This window comes from Grus americana, chromosome 4 (genome assembly GCF_028858705.1).
Source record: "Grus americana isolate bGruAme1 chromosome 4, bGruAme1.mat, whole genome shotgun sequence".
NCBI lineage: Eukaryota > Metazoa > Chordata > Aves > Gruiformes > Gruidae > Grus > Grus americana.
In genome coordinates, this window is record NC_072855.1 from 7,126,525 (window position 1) to 7,142,112 (window position 15,588).

Below are 15,588 nucleotides of genomic sequence, written 5' to 3' on the forward strand. Positions count from 1 at the left end.
CGTCACCTCGAGATGCTGTCCCACGCGCGTCTGCAGGAAGTGTGCAGGGACGGGTGTTATCTTTGCCAGGGACTGACTTTTTCAGAATAAGTGCTCTGAAGATCCCCACTTTGGGTCTTCAGCAGTTCATCAGAATCTGAGTGTGTCTAAGACCCATTGGTTTAACCAGGCTCTTAGTTAAACTAATTAATGAGTTTCAAGCTAGTTCATGACTCTTTTCTCAGCTTGAGCAGCACTTTTGTTCACCAGCAAAGCTGCGAAATTCATGGGTGCGATTCAACATGAGTAACTGCAACAGCAGCTCTGTAGTCATTCATGAGCTGGACTGTATGTACTGCCTTAGTCACGCTGGGGAAAATTCAGGCAGACGTTGGAATAATAAGAATTAGTCATGAGGAAGTGCAAATATGAGTTCTGTAGCTTATCCCATGTGGGTCCAATCCTGCAAAACACTAGGAACAGGAATAAAATATAAGGGAACAATTCCAAATCCCACAAACATCTTGTGGGTTTTGGGTGCAACTCAGCATCAGCAATCCTTAGCAAAACATTTTGTCCTTATGCAAGAGCACGGCACTTATTATCACACCCATTAATAGACTGTTCTGGGAAGACCATTGCTATTTCAGTTTGCGTGGGGAACTTGTGCAATTAATGAAAAGACAGAAAAGGCACATGCAGGAAAACGACTCTGCTTAAACTTTTCAGAGCCTAACGAAGAAATTCCAGTTTGAATTCAGCTATGGGACCATTCCCACTGTTGGGGTCTTTATCACTTCTTTTTTCTGAGTGTTGGCCTGTCCAAGTGCATCTTGTTATCATGTGGCAAACAGTGTGTTCGCTCTGTGGCATTCCAGGAACACTCTGTTTTGCATGAAATTATCACCTTTTACAAAGAACAAATATTTGTCAGTGAGGTCAAACCAGCAGGGTTGCCAAGGTGGTTTATAAAAATATCCTCTTTTGGACTATAAGCAATTTCAACATGTCAGGCTATGCTGTATCTTTCGGTGAAGCACTACCCAATGAATGCTTTATGTCCGACAACTGCAGGCTTATGCGTCTTAGATAAAGCCCATCTGGTGACTATTAAAGGGAATTACTGTACATACAACATGAAAGGATTTTAACTTTTTGAGGGGGCAGTGTTTTGTTTTAAGTACCAGTGCTGCTACTAATTTTGCCTTCAGGATAGGTGTTAAGTTTAAAACAACTACAGTTGCTTTACCAAATACAGCTGAACAGTTTATGTATTGGACGACTCCTTGCTATAGGATGGGGGTGCTTTGGAAAAGCAAAAGAGACTCAGAACCAGGCTTCCCTGGTGGGTTACCATGAACTGATGTTGATGGCAAGGCTACAGCTTCAGATCTCGCACAAACCAGTATCTCTGTTGTTGTATCCCTCTGTAATTGCCTGCATTTTTCAGCCTTGGTTGTAAGTTATTTTTGGTAAGCACCTTTCACTATACCTCTGTATAGCAGTCAGTGTAATGCCCTGATTGATGACTGTCTTTAAATCACTGCTATATCACTGGCAAAAGCAGTAACAGCTATTTCTCTCTCTGTTCTTTCTTAGGTCCCCCAAGGATTGCCGATAAAGTGATTCACCGGCAGTCCGTGAGGCTAGGGAGGACCATCAAGCTCCTGTGCCCAGTAGAGGGTGACCCCCCACCTCTCACCATGTGGATGAAGGATGGACGCACTATCCACAGTGGCTGGACGAGGTTCCGGATCCTTCAGCAAGGGCTGAAAATCAAGGAGGTAGAAAGCGAAGACGCGGGAACCTACATTTGCAAAGCCACCAATGGCTTCGGCAGCACCAATGTGAACTACACCCTCATCGTGATTGGTGAGTAGAGCTGGAGAAAAGCCAGGCCTCACCTGCTCTGGGGGGAGAGAGCGAGCTGATTTCTGTGTAGCTGTCAGTGATTGCAGATTTGCTTTGCTAATCATTTACTGACCTCCACTCTTAACTGGCCCTTTCCAGTGTTTGAGGATTGCCAGAGCTGGCTGTGTTGCTGCACATCTTCTGCTGCAGCTGGCTGCAGGCAGATAAGATTATGCAGTGCCAAAGGTTACAAATAAACAGAAATGATGCAATAGTCACTAGGGTCCAGATCACAATGAATTCCACACAGGAAAGGCTGTGTGATAAGGAGAGGTCACACTGATCTTTATGTTTGCTGTTGGAACAGGATAGTTCTCAAAACAAACGTTAAGGCACCCATGTAAAAACGCACAGCTGGAAGATCCATGTACTGAGATCTTGCAATGCATGGTTTCTTCAAGAATAATAATATTTAGGTTGAAACCAAGCTCAGAGCTGTCATATGACCCAGGGATGCTCAGTTCCTGAGAAAGTCCCTTGGTGGAGGCAGGATTGAAAAAGCAGATGTCATCTTGGTGACTGTGGATTCACGGGCTGTGCTTTTGACTGGCTTCAAGGGGCTTGCTTGGCCTGGCGATGGAATTTTGGGGTCGTCTGCTGGGCTGAGCATTCCTTAAGACACTTCTCGGGGTAATCAGAGATTCCTCCACTGTGGCTGCCACAGAAATATGCTCATTGGTCCTTGTCTGTGAGGAGGGAAAGAGCTGGATGAAATTTGGCATGCTGGAGGATGCTGAGGGAGCAAAGGGGAGGGTTACAAAGCAGAGGGTGAGAGCGGGTATCTTGCTCACCCCATTGCCTGATCAGCACCCCCAGTATCTGGTCTACAAAGTTCTGTTTCTCTCAGACAGGGGAAGTGAGGACAGAATTTAGGGCAGTTTCCAGCTGCCTACTGGTTGGCACTTGGCTGGTTTTTGTTTTATTTCTTCACCTTCACAGTAGGAGGGCTGCTGTGGGCTCAGAGCATGTAGCAAATACTTGGTGCTGCTTGATGGAGGATTATCACCCGATAACAGGGTGATTCTTGGAGAATGCACTTTGCTGCAGAGCCAGTATGGGAGAGAGACCAGAAATGTAAATGTCTTATCTGGAAGGAGATGCTTAGGTGAGGGAAACCCTCCTGCTATATGACCCCCATCGCATGAGTGGGGTAAAGCCGCAAAAACAATTTTATAGTTTACATAGTTTGCGGATTTGTTTTTCCTCCTTCACCTCTTTTCTATCCCCATTCATCCATCTTTCTTTGCTACACTGAGCAAAAAATGTGGAAAAAAAAGTGGAAATAGTCTATAAAGAGTCATGTCTATACAGCTTTCCAGACTGTTTGGTGTGGAGAAAGGAATGCTATAGCAACATGCTACAGTCCTGCTTGTGCTTTTGCAGTATGTGGAGGCTGCCAAAGTCTTTGATCTTCTGTGTCATTCTGTATCTTCTGTAAAGCTCAGGGCCCAAGCCAGCTCCCCTTATTCCAAGGCAAAGAGGGATCAAGGCATCTGTGAATTAAAGAAGGCTCTGACTATTCTTGGTAGCGCAACAGAAACAAATGAAAGGGAAAAGCCAGGAGGCACAGGGTAAAAGTTGGACTAGAATTCAGGAAAGATTGAGGCAAAAACACCAATTCAGTTGCTCAGGGAAATTGGATTATCAAATTTAATTGTGTTAAGAACAATAGTGTTCATTATATTTGGCACTGAAAAGCCCTGGGCATAAACACTAGTTATTTGGAGCCTCATCGGGCAGCTATGGAAGGAAATGGCAAGCTCCCACTGGCCTCTGTGGGTGTGAGATTGAGCCCTATGCAAACAAATATTGATCACCAAGTGCCAAGAAAAGGGTAACTTTAAACTAAATGTGTGGCAGACATATGGGCTGAGTTATCATTCATCTCCATGCATCCTTGTTCTAGTGCTGGCTAAACCCAATATTTCTTAGACTCTTTGCACCTTATTTCCTCGTCTCACAGTGTAGTCTTGCACATTGTTGTTGCTCAGACCACTTTTGACTGATTACTTATGTCCCTGGTCACCAGTCGTACAGATGTGTTCACAAAATGATTCAAACCAATTGCTTTTCACTAGAACAATTTCCCCTGGAAACAAATGTTCCCCTGGTGTCTGTCTTGTCATTCTGCAAGTAAACACAAGGTATCACTGACTTATTGTTTCAAAGGATCTAGACATTTAATGCATTGACCAGATGCTCATGTTTGTCTTGGTGAAAATGCTTTTGGTTGAGAGCAAATCAATCCTTTGTTGATTTTTGAGGAGGCGGCAGTGTTTTAAGACCAATTGCATGTCGGTTTTGAGGATGAAGATCAAATTGATGGAGCTTTTTTGTTTGTGCTCCGGAAAGCACAAACTTCATTAGGTAGAGTGGCCTTTTGAACCATATGGCCTCTCTATCCTCCCACTCCTTCAAAGGAGAAAAAGCCCTCTTATTCCAGCTTTACTGCTGACACCAAACATGTAAAACCACATGGGTGTGAGACATGGGCAAGGTGGTTAAGATATTAAATCTAGAATAGCATCAAATAATTCATTAAACATTGGGACTTGAAAAAATAAAATCCATTTTGACATGAAAACATTCTGGGAATTTAAGAGTAATATCTGGAATCTATACAGGAGCTTATTGAAAGTTTTTAGAGTTATGCTGTAGCCTTTTAAATGAGCTCTGCCACAACACTGGCAAGTGAGGAACTGTCACACTTGTGTTATATATGTGTACACTGCAGCAGGGTAAGGTGATGGTTTACCCAAGGTCCTACAGAGAGCTGAGACTAAAATTCAGCTGCCTTGAACCTCCCCGCCTGCACTCAGTGCTATATAACATTTATTAACTCTTATTATTCTCTATATTCCATTAAAGTATGAAGAACCAAGAAAAATCATAACACCATCCCTGGAGGTGTTCAAAAATCATGTAGACATGGCACTTTGGGACACGGTTTAGTAGACATGGTAGTGGGTTGATGGTTGGACTTGATGATCTTAGAGATCTTTTCCAACCTTAAGATTCTATGAATCTATAACACTTGGTAGAGTCTTTTCTTCCTAATTTAGCATCTTCCTGCTGCTGTGTTGGAAGGGAGTCTTCTCTTATTCTAGGTTTTTGATCTTGCTTCTCAGACAAAGGTTTTGCGAACCCAGATGGTAGCAATTGGTTTCTGCCCTGCTTATTTCCCCATCTTCTCAGACTGCAGGGCCTGGATCCCAAAGATCCAAAGAATCCTGCTCTAATACGCTCCTGCGTGAAATGTAAGCCAGTAAAAGCAGATAACCAATATAAGTCAAAACTATAATTTCCTTTCCTAGCCAGCCGTAATAGTTTTTGTGGCTTACCACAAGATTTGGGATGCCAATTACACTGCAGACAGATTTACAAATGCTGGAAGAGGAACTTCTCTTTAATCAGTATTAAATCAGCATTGCAACTGTTAAGTACAATGGCTCCTTATTGGGGAGAATTATCTGTAGCTCATTAAAACAAATGTGCTGTACCTTCCCAAAAAGTTATTTGTACAACGATGTCCATGAAAATCTTATCTTTAAGTTTTTTTCCCAGTTGAATCAAATCAGAAGAGCTGATTTGTAACCTACAGGTGTGAAAAAGTAACTTTATTTTGGTTTTAGATGCTTGGTTGAAACCTGCAGTTTCTTTACTGCAGAATAAAACTTCCTTGCCAGTGTGCTCTAAAAGGAAGCCCAAGGCCACAGACGAAAAAACAAAGTGTTGGATAGCTGCTCATTATTTGAAAACTGTCCACCTTGTATGCTGAATGGAGGTATGTTCTGCAGAAAAAGAAAAATAAATAAAAAGCCTGTGATGATGTAACTGAAGCCTGCATCAACCTGGCCAGCCTGGAGAAACTGTGAGGTTGCACACATGGAGCCATCGCATGATCCAGCCGTCAGGCCCTCACTGGGTGAGATTTGCCTGACTTATAAATGACTGAAAACAAAGTCTTCTAACAAGGAAGTGCTGGACAACCTCCATTACCATCTCTTTCAGCAATAATAAACAGTATTACTTGTTCCAGAAGTTTGGTCATTCTCTGAAGGGAAAATTGTTGGTGCACAGCTGTAGGAAGGACTATTAGTAAATATTTATGCTGTAGCATAATGACCTCTTTCACTAATGCACAACAGAGAAGACTTTTCACTTGCAGAAGTGTTATGGGCTAAATCCTGTAAGGTGTGCCAGCATTGCAACATGCAGGGCTATTGCTACAGGTGCTGCCAGTAAATACCTCATCTTGCATCAGCTGCTCGATCAAGTGATGAAAGATCAAACTGTCTCTGTTTTTGCATCTGCATGGATTTTTCTTATTACCTTCTGTAGCGAAGAGAAAGGAAGCAGCAGCAAGAGCTGGGTTTAGGTTTTTCTCTGCACGTAGATTTCTTGCTTCACTTGGGAGTTTGCAGATTGCCGGTGACATATCTTGCTTGGGTGCATCTCAGCACACCATCAAAAAAGATCAACATTTAAATTCAAGGAACAACTGCTCTAGTGTTTCTCTTTCTTGCCCCATATCTCTGACTGCTGTAATTGTTTTTTCTTTTCTTTGGGTTATTTGGAGGAAGATTTCGGTGAAGAATCCATCATCCATCCAGTTCATACCCCCTCTGGTGCCTGCCCCTCTGAGTGACCAAGCCACTTGGCCCCATTTGAGCTGTGGAGCAATAAAATCTTGATGCAGAGAGCAGGAGGAATAGAGCAGCTTGTTGTCCTAAACCTCTGATGGGCTGTTTAAGCTACATCTTGTTTTCAAAGAAATCAAATTTACTATTAAATGTCTGCTGTCTGTCTGCTGCAATTGATTGCTTTGAGAATCTTCCCTGACATCAGAAGATTTATCTTTAAAGTAGCTTTTTCCTGCTGAGCCAGCTGCTATTTTATGCTTTTTTACAGCTTGTCCAAAGACAGCTCTCTTTGATAACAGGCATGTGTGAAAAATTTGCATTAGAATAACCTTTTTTTAAACAGTCAGCATAAGTATCCTGAAAAAAAATCATGGCAATGTCTGAATGGATATTTATTCTAATGTGCTTTTTTCTGCTCATGGTAGTAGAAAATAGTGTGTGAAAAAGAAGTCAAATACAGTAAAATATGGTTTGCATTACAGTTCTCCAATGAAGTCATCAATCCGTGTCTCAGAACTCATTTATAGTGCAAAAGCTGAGAAAACATTTGTAGCCCAGAGTCAGGTGCCACCAGCCATCTTGGAAAAGCATGACACATTCATTTATGTTTGGGTTTTGGCTTCTTAATAAACTCTGGGGACCGGGGAGAGATGTGCTCAGCAAGAAGATGTGAATCAACTTTGAGTCAGCAATGTACGCACCAAGGGACTGCTAATGTTAAGCAAAAACTGAAATGAGTCAACACTTAAAAAAAGAAAAAAAAAAGGCACAGTATTTGCATTTGAGAACAAGTTGGTGTGGCTTGTGCTGGTCATGGTATGGAGTTAGCAATCCATCTTTAGCGCAGTTACTTCAACACAAAGTGTGAAAGGCAGCCCATCCAGCCTGGGACCGTTAACACAATCACAGGGCATATAATCATGACTAATGAAGATTAGTCAGTTGTTATATGGAAATGAAGAATTCCTTGTGACAATAAACAGTAACAAAGTTCTAATGTTTAATTTGTTAAGCCCCAATCCAGCAGCTGGATCTACGTTGGTGGCCTCCTGTGCATACGCAGCGTGATTAACACCAGATGAGGATCTGGCCATAGTCGCTGATGCTTAGTAATGGTTATGTTGCTAATTAAAGCTCAGATTGTTTTTGGCCTTTGGGAGCTGAGCAGAAAAGGGGAGCCTTAGTTTGCTACTCAAGACCTAGCAATTGCAATCATCGCACAAGGATTTCTTGTCAGCGTGTGGTGTGGTGTCACTGGGTCACAGTAACCCCGCTGTGGAGATGCAGGTAGGGCTTCAGTTCATAACAAGACCTGTCTTAGTGGTGTTGCCAAGTGAGGGGGTCCTGTGTGTCAGCCCGTGGGAAGAGTCTGTCAACCTGTATGAACTGATCCCATTGACTCGAGGAGGCAATGGAATGCTCGGTACATAAAATGTGAGTATTTTCATGCTTTGGTGCAAACTTGTAGCTAAAAACTGTTCACTTGGAAATGAAGCTCCTTTTCCACTGGAAGTGACTCATCATTGACTAATGATGCCCTCACCCAAGCAAGGGCTCTTCCTTCTGAGTGTTTATTAGCGTAGGCATAAAGACACACACCCTGACCAAACTTGGCGTTGCTCAGGGACAGCACAAGCATGTTAAAAGAAATCTAAAAGCAATCAGGTATTCCTACCCACTGACTTTCAGTGGTGCTTCATTTCCTCCTCGTTTGGGGAATTCCACTCAGAGTCCAATAAACTCCCTGTCCCAGATGCAACATGTTGAGTCCTTGAAAATGTCCACTGTCCTGCGAGAGGAAAGGAGGAGAGAGAAATACTCCAAAATGGAAAGGTGACTATTCCTGGATTGCAGCAGAAAAATGATTGCACTAGTTTTAGTCATTTTGATGAGTGCTACGCTGGATTGAGGTTACAACAGCCCATAATAATTTGTTCTTGAAAAGCTCTTTCTCCATAAAAAGGTGATGATGTGAGTGCCATTATTAGCTGTAACTATCCTAAAAATGACTGATCAAAAATGTAGCACGGAGTGATATGACTGATGGCTCTCAGTGAATGGGTGTAAAAGGCTGGAAACCATCACAACCGGGCAGCAGTCTTGTTTCTTCCAAGTCCAGATCTATAATGTAACTCAGTGCTAATGCTGTATAATGTCCACAGTTTTTACAAGATCTTTGTTAGGTTTTATTAGTTTCATTTGATTTTATAACAAACTTTACAGTATGCTTATCAATACATCATGTTCTGGCTAACAAAAGCCTCACTGTTTCGGGTAGATTTCTTTTTTCCCTTCGTGAAGCTGTAACATAGAAGCCAAGTTAAGAAGGTGACAACACCTGTTCACAATTTAAAGGAAATGAAAAGATTTTTTTCCATGGATGTAAGCATGAAATTCATACATATATGTATGGATATATAATTTCCCCCCATACTCCATCCTGTGGTAGACTGTGGCAAACCAGAGCTGCAGCCAGTGTAAATTCGAGGCATGCAGGACATATGGATGCATTTAGCCCACAATCCTTTGCAGATGCTTTGGAGTGTGTAGCTGCTGCTACACCCATGCAAATAGCAAACTGCAGCTCCGTTTGCTGCACGAATCTTGTTTGGGAATGAAAGCAATACACAATGGCAGGCAGGCTGACGTTAAAAGTGTGTTTGATCTGAGCAATTTATGGCTTCCTTCTGTTAAATGATATTAATAGAATTAGCCTCTGATCCCAACGAGTTTGCGGCATACATGTCGGGTTTTACTCGTCAGTATGTCTGAAGCTAAAAACATCTTTTGCCTCTGACTTTATTATTCAGAGTTGTCTTTGTTATAATAATCCATACAGCTAATGGGCAGAATTTCAGCCCGTGTCGACAGAGCAATGCTGATGTGCACAGCCGCTGATTTGTCCACTGCTACAGATCTAAAATGCTCAGAAATAGCTGCATTTGTGAGTAAAGCCAATGTAGTCCCTGGTCCGAGCAGGTGATATGTATGTGTGTGGAAAGCAGGCATGCAGAAGGTGGTCTAGATTACCAGTCAAGGTCTGCTGTGACTGCAGAATAGTAGGTAAGAGTCTTTTAATTAACAGTGCCCCAAGTAATGAGAAGCCATCACGCTAAGTGCAGTCCTGGTCATTAGTAGTTTTGAGATATCTACCATCTTGCCAACCAGCCAAGCTGACCATCTTCCCCAAGTAGCAGGATCTTTCTGCTAAACTTTCCTACAAGTACTACTGTCCTCCCCTTTTCCCAACAGTGTCTCCTTGCCTCCTGTGCTCCATCCCTCTTCTTGCCAAATTAAGGCACAGTGTATAATATTTATTATAGAAAGAACAGCACCGAGTTGGGCTAGTTTATAAGGTGTAGCTTGAACGTTGATTTTGGAGACTTCCTCTTTACGTGTAGATGCACATACACACCATTGATCACTCATGTGCTGCTTCTCGATCCATACATGTAGGTATGTTGCCTGTTAAAATGTATAGTTGTTGAAGAGATGTATTTTTACATTCCTGTAGGGTCTGGTTCTCTACCTTTCCTGTGCTGTCTTTGGCATCCACATTAAGAAAAAGATGAAGAACAGGAAAAAAAAAACCCAACAAAACTGCTGGCAATTAGTGTATAAACCTATTTTTAAATCCAATTTATTTTTGTTTGATGAAAGAAGGAGCATATTCTGCATCGTGCTTGATGAATAATATCATTGTGCTAGAAGGCTTTGATTTTTCTACTTTATAATAACGTGGGTTTCGTAGTCAGAAGACCTGAGTGTTTACATTATACACTTTTGGCAATAAATTTGGAAAAGAAGAGGAAAAAAGCACTAATCCCGGGAGTTCTGAAACCTACACTCCTTCTTAAACGCACCCTGTTAAAGACATTAAGTCCCTTGCAAACATCCATCTATCAGCAGTTGAGAGTTTGTAAAAGGCGTACTTTGTTCTGAACTCCCTGCCCTACTGATTATGCACAGTTCTTTTATTTTGTGAATAGGATGACGACCCCTTAGCCTGGTAATGATGACAGATTTATGTATTTTAACACCCAGACGCTGCTGTATTTGTTAAGGGCTGCCAGACTCCAGCAGTGCTGCAACCGTAGTTTATTTTCATTGTCAGTTTGTGCTGCTTTTTAAGGTGTTCCGCAGTCACTGGAAGCAGTGCCGCTGCTGCTCTCGGAGGTTGAGATGTCAGGATGTTAAGAGCATAAGCCACCATCCTTGGACTGTTTCCACTCATAAAATGTCAGTTTTACTCCGGTCATGCTGATGGGGTGGAACCTGCTCCTCACACTGAAGCCAAGGAAAAGAGGGGAGAAATAAAACCCCTCCGAGCAGTAAAAGGAATCAGATAACGTAGAATTTATCCCTTCACTCTCTACTCCCATGATGTATTTTGCAGCTCTCAAGTTAATGTTTTAAAGAGAACCTTCTTTTAATGTGCAGTAAAAGCGACTAACATAAACATACCTTGCAAGTTTAGCTGTTAAAGCACTGTATGGGTCAACCCATCTGTCCTCTATGCAGTGCATCTGTCTGTGATTTCTTTTGGGTTGTTTTAAATTACTGCAAGTGGCAGAACAATAGGGAGACAAACGGTAAGAACAATGCTGTTTAATAACAAGCTAAATTATTAACAGGCCTGTACAGAAAATATTTCAAGTAAATTAAAGGGAAGCAAATTATTTTATTTTCCATTGCAATGGTCCAGTGCAATAAAGACAGTTGATGTCTTTCTTCTTTTCTTTCATCTTGCTACAGATACATGCATTCCTCTGTGCGTGTCTAATTTTCTTACACACACTACAAAGGTTATAGGGCAAAAAATGCAGAATAGGTATGGTTTTCTGATCTCTTCATGCCAACCAAGCAACTAAATTTGAGTTTATCACACAATCCAGATGATGCATAGGACTTTTATTATCTTTTTTTCCTCACTTCCAATTAATTGTTTCCCTGAAAAATGTTGTCAAGCCAGTTGAACTATTGAGTTGAATTAGTTTTTTGCTTGATTGTCAACAAAGGGCTCTGAAATATTTGGGATTGAATCCTCTATCACCAAACTATTTTGATTTGGAAAAAGCATCACCACCAAATTCTTCATTGAGTTTTCTTTGGTCCAATTTTCTTTTCTTAAAGAGAAACTGTATGAGTTGGCATGTTGGTTTTATGTTGGTTTTTTTTCAAGCTAAAATAAATTATGATGACCTTTCCGCTGAAGTAAACAAGGATCTTCATCTCACTTTTGTTGAATGTGCACCCGGCAGGAGAGAGAAGAGCTGGTGACAGACCTCCTCGTTCGCTGGCAGGGAATTTGGGAAGGGAGCTGGACCCACTTCAGATGCGGACTGGGATTCCCAGACCTGCCTGCTGCTCTCTCCAGAGCAATCCCAGGAATCTCGTGGAGGAGAGGGATGGCGCCACCCCAATCCCCGGCACAGCCCAGTGTTTGTGCTCTGTTTGCAGCGTCTCCTGACAACTGCAAGCCCACTGCAGTTTCTCCTGGTAGCCCTCGTGTGTGCTTTGGCAGGAGAAACTCCAACCCAGGAGAAAGTTGTGGGAATTTGACATCAAGAAGGTTATTTCAGCCAAAGACTCCTGTGAGTTGCTTTGGTTTGAGTGTGGTTTTGTTAATCCCTTTCCTTCAAGGAGGCTTGGAAGATGCAGCAGCCTTCACTTGTGGGAAGTGAGTAATCTTGAGGGTGAATTTTGAGAAGCTGGTCTGTGTCTTTGGCTTGAAATGCAAGGAAGGTGCTAGGCGTGCTCCTCTCATCCTGACAGACGTGCTCCTGAGGTGCGAGGTCATCTCCTGCTGATGTTGGCAAGTTGGCTGGCTTCATCTATGGGGATTCCATCATCCTCTTTCCTCTGGGATAGTTTTCAGAACCTCTGGGGAGTTGTCCGAGAAGCTGTAATCATGGCCATTGTAAAAACACATATATATGACCTTCAAAAAAAGAGGTTGTTCTCTGGGTGCTCTGTCCTTGGGTAATTACGGAGAATTTTGTGGTGGCCCCTTGAAACCTTGCCATGATAAACAGACAAAAGGGCAACAGCTTTCAGGGGTAGATTGGTGGAATTTCATCAGAAAGTAATTTGGCCACTCGACATCCTCGGTACCGTCAGCGCTCATGTGTATCTCCCATCCCTTTGCCAGGAATGATTTGGATACATTTTACCCTTGTCCTATGCAAACCTGAGTCATGGACATACTCAACCATAAATTAAGCTGTTAAACCTTAATTACAGAAGTTATGCCTTGTATGTGGTTATTGCTATTTGTTTGTTTGACCCATGTTAGCTTTTCTTAGGAATTTTTGGCCCTTCTTGTGTTCAAAGATCCGCACTTAACGGGAGGACAGGCTGCACACCAGACTGCTCACAAGTGACATTTTTGCCGCCCTTCAGCATCTGCAGCGAGGGAGGGAATATTGCAGATCCTGTGACAGCGTCTCTGTTCCTCCAAGGCCATGTTGGCATGTTGTGAAGGGGAAACTCTTCAAAAGTTTCACTAGATCCTTCCCATCTGGTATTTAGAGAAAGCACTCTTCTAGGTTTGGGGCCAAATCTATTCATCTTCGCTCATGTTCTACAGACCACAGAAATAGTTTCAGACATGGGCAATAAAAGCCAACAAATTGCCTGCACATCATTCCTGTTATTTCTGCTGCAGCCTCTTTTTACAGTATTTTATTGCTTTTCTTATTGACAGCTGGAGCCCCATACCAGCTTTTTTGACGCTTGGCACGGAGACCCTGTTTGCTGCGGGGAAATAAACAATTTGCTCATTCCCTTGAGGAGTTCTGACCTGCTTTTTAATATTTCAGATGTGGCACAATACCCGGTGCCACCTCAGCTCTGTGGGATGTGCAGTGATAACGATTTAACTTATTGGGATGACATTGCTTTTGTGCCTTGCTTAGATATGATCCCATGGACTCGGAAGGTAGTTTCAAGCCTGCTGACTTCATCCTGCCTATTTTGGGGGATTTGCTATTGTAATGCAGTGAGATTTCTTCTCCAGCTTCAAATGCTAAACCACTGCTACGCTGAGAAGATACAGCCAGTTCTTTGCTGATACTTTGGTCTCTGCTCAGAGTGTAAAGTAATGGGTGGATTTTTAGCCACTGCTTTTCTCAAACCCCTCTTCAAATATGACATGACTCAGGCCACGAGTGAAATGCTTTTCATGTTCTTATTGAGAGAAGTGGACCCCACTTAGAGGTCTGTAATTTTAAAGGAGGATGCAAAACTGACCTTACAGCACTTTACCTCTGGGGTCGTCAAAGATGGAAGATAAAGGGGAGTTTTTCAAAAGCAGTCAGCCGAGGCTGAGTCAACCCCTTCTGAAGAATTCCCATGAACTTCCATGGGATGAGTATTGCCAATGCTGAAAGCTTTTGAAACCCTACCTAACCATCCCGTGACACCTTTTGAAAAATGTGTGTTCTAAGCACACATTCCTGGGAAAATGTAAATAGGGTTCACATGTGTTGAATGCTGAGGTGCTTTCTCAGAAGCAGGCGTTTTGAAAAGAAATTGAGAAAATGGGTTTCTAAAGCAATTTTAATGGGTATAGTGTCTGCCCTAGGCGGTAGAGACATAGTACTTAAGCTGGAGCTATTTTTTAACATAGTTTTCTCTCCTGTAAGCAAGGCCAGACTGATAAGTTGGCTGTCGCAATGAGCAATCCCTCTAACACCAGTCCAGCACATTCAGCTGTTGTGCGAAGTCACGCTGAGCACAAAACAATTGCAAGGTTTGCTAGCGTCTGACTCGGACCTTGTACGATGCTTTGGGGTTCAGAATATGAAAGACATTTCTGTACCACCTCTGGATATGAACTGAAACTGCTGTAACAGTTAAATACAAATTAATAAGAACATGGAAGCCGGGGCCTGAGACAGTCCCAAGGTTGCAGTAATCTTTTTTTTTTTTTCTTTCCCTGTTTTAAGAAAACTCCAGGCTCAAATGTCAGGATCACTATTGCTGGATGTAGTCCATCCATGCAGTTGCCATTGGTTGTGGTGGGAAATTGGTGGAGTTACTCAGAAGGAATGTATATGAGTGAGGAGCAGGGCGCTCCGCCGATGTTGCAGGGAAGTGTCCTAATACCTGCCCTTGTTGGCGTTAGGACTGCTAAAATTCATTCCACTCATCTGAGGAGAATGGCTTGTCTTGCAGTTCTGCAGGGAGGAAATGAAGGAGAGAAGGAGCAAAAGGAGAAAAACATCAGGGAGGGATTTTTAAAAATCTTTCCTTACTTTTGCATTGCAGACACATTAAGTACTTAATATTTTAAGAGCATCTTCTTACTCAGAAAAGCTGGCAAAGATGAGATTCAGTATGAGTCTGCCAGATTGATTTACAAATCGGCCTTACGAACTCCTGCTGCTTAAACATACCAGAATGCGACAATTAAAGCCAACATCTGGAATTCATTGGTGGAGCAGATCCTAGATAAACATTAAATGAATGTCCATTTCCTTAGCATTGGATTTCCTCTGGCTACCACAGCTTAAGTAGTGTCATCCTATCAGATAGAACTGATGATGATAGCAGAGCAAATGTCAAAGTCATGAGCCAGATCCATTTGTTCCATCTTTTAGGACTGAAACTAGGACTAAAGCTGGGCTGAAGACACACTTGCTGTTTTTTCCACTCTGCTGTGGGGATGGGATCCTCATGCAACTAACCTGGCCTAAGCTGGTTGTGTGGCTCCCTCTCCCTCCTGTGAAGACAGAATACTTCAGATTAGTTACATTAATCTCACTTAAGGAACTTTGTCTCAAAAGAGTTTCTCCTCTCTCCGTTTCCCCCAAACCTGTGAAGGTTACTGCAGTCTCCGTCCATTCTCCAAATCCAGGGAGGGATTGTGTTTGTTCATTTCTTAGAAACAGAGAAAATTGGCTAAAAATTTTGGGACTAATTCTGAAGCCAGTCACAATACTTACCCGCCTGTCTTCCTTTGCAACAAATCTCTTCCCCGAGGCTTGGCCAAAGTGGAGAGTGGTCGGTGCCCTCCACATCCACGGTGGGTGAGATGGAAAGCCCCACGGAA

The 15,588-nt window shown here is 42.5% G+C and overlaps 1 protein-coding gene across 5 annotated transcripts in view; it reads left to right on the forward strand.

The window, feature by feature from the left end:
* Positions 1–15,588, forward strand: part of FGFRL1 (fibroblast growth factor receptor like 1) — a 186,149-nt gene that overhangs the window by 87,652 nt on the left and 82,909 nt on the right. For all 5 annotated transcript variants that reach the window (XM_054824854.1, XM_054824852.1, XM_054824855.1 and 2 more), the window contains one exon: positions 1,579–1,851. In XM_054824854.1, coding sequence (XP_054680829.1) covers positions 1,579–1,851 — 273 coding nt within the window. The remainder of the gene's footprint in view (positions 1–1,578; positions 1,852–15,588) is intronic.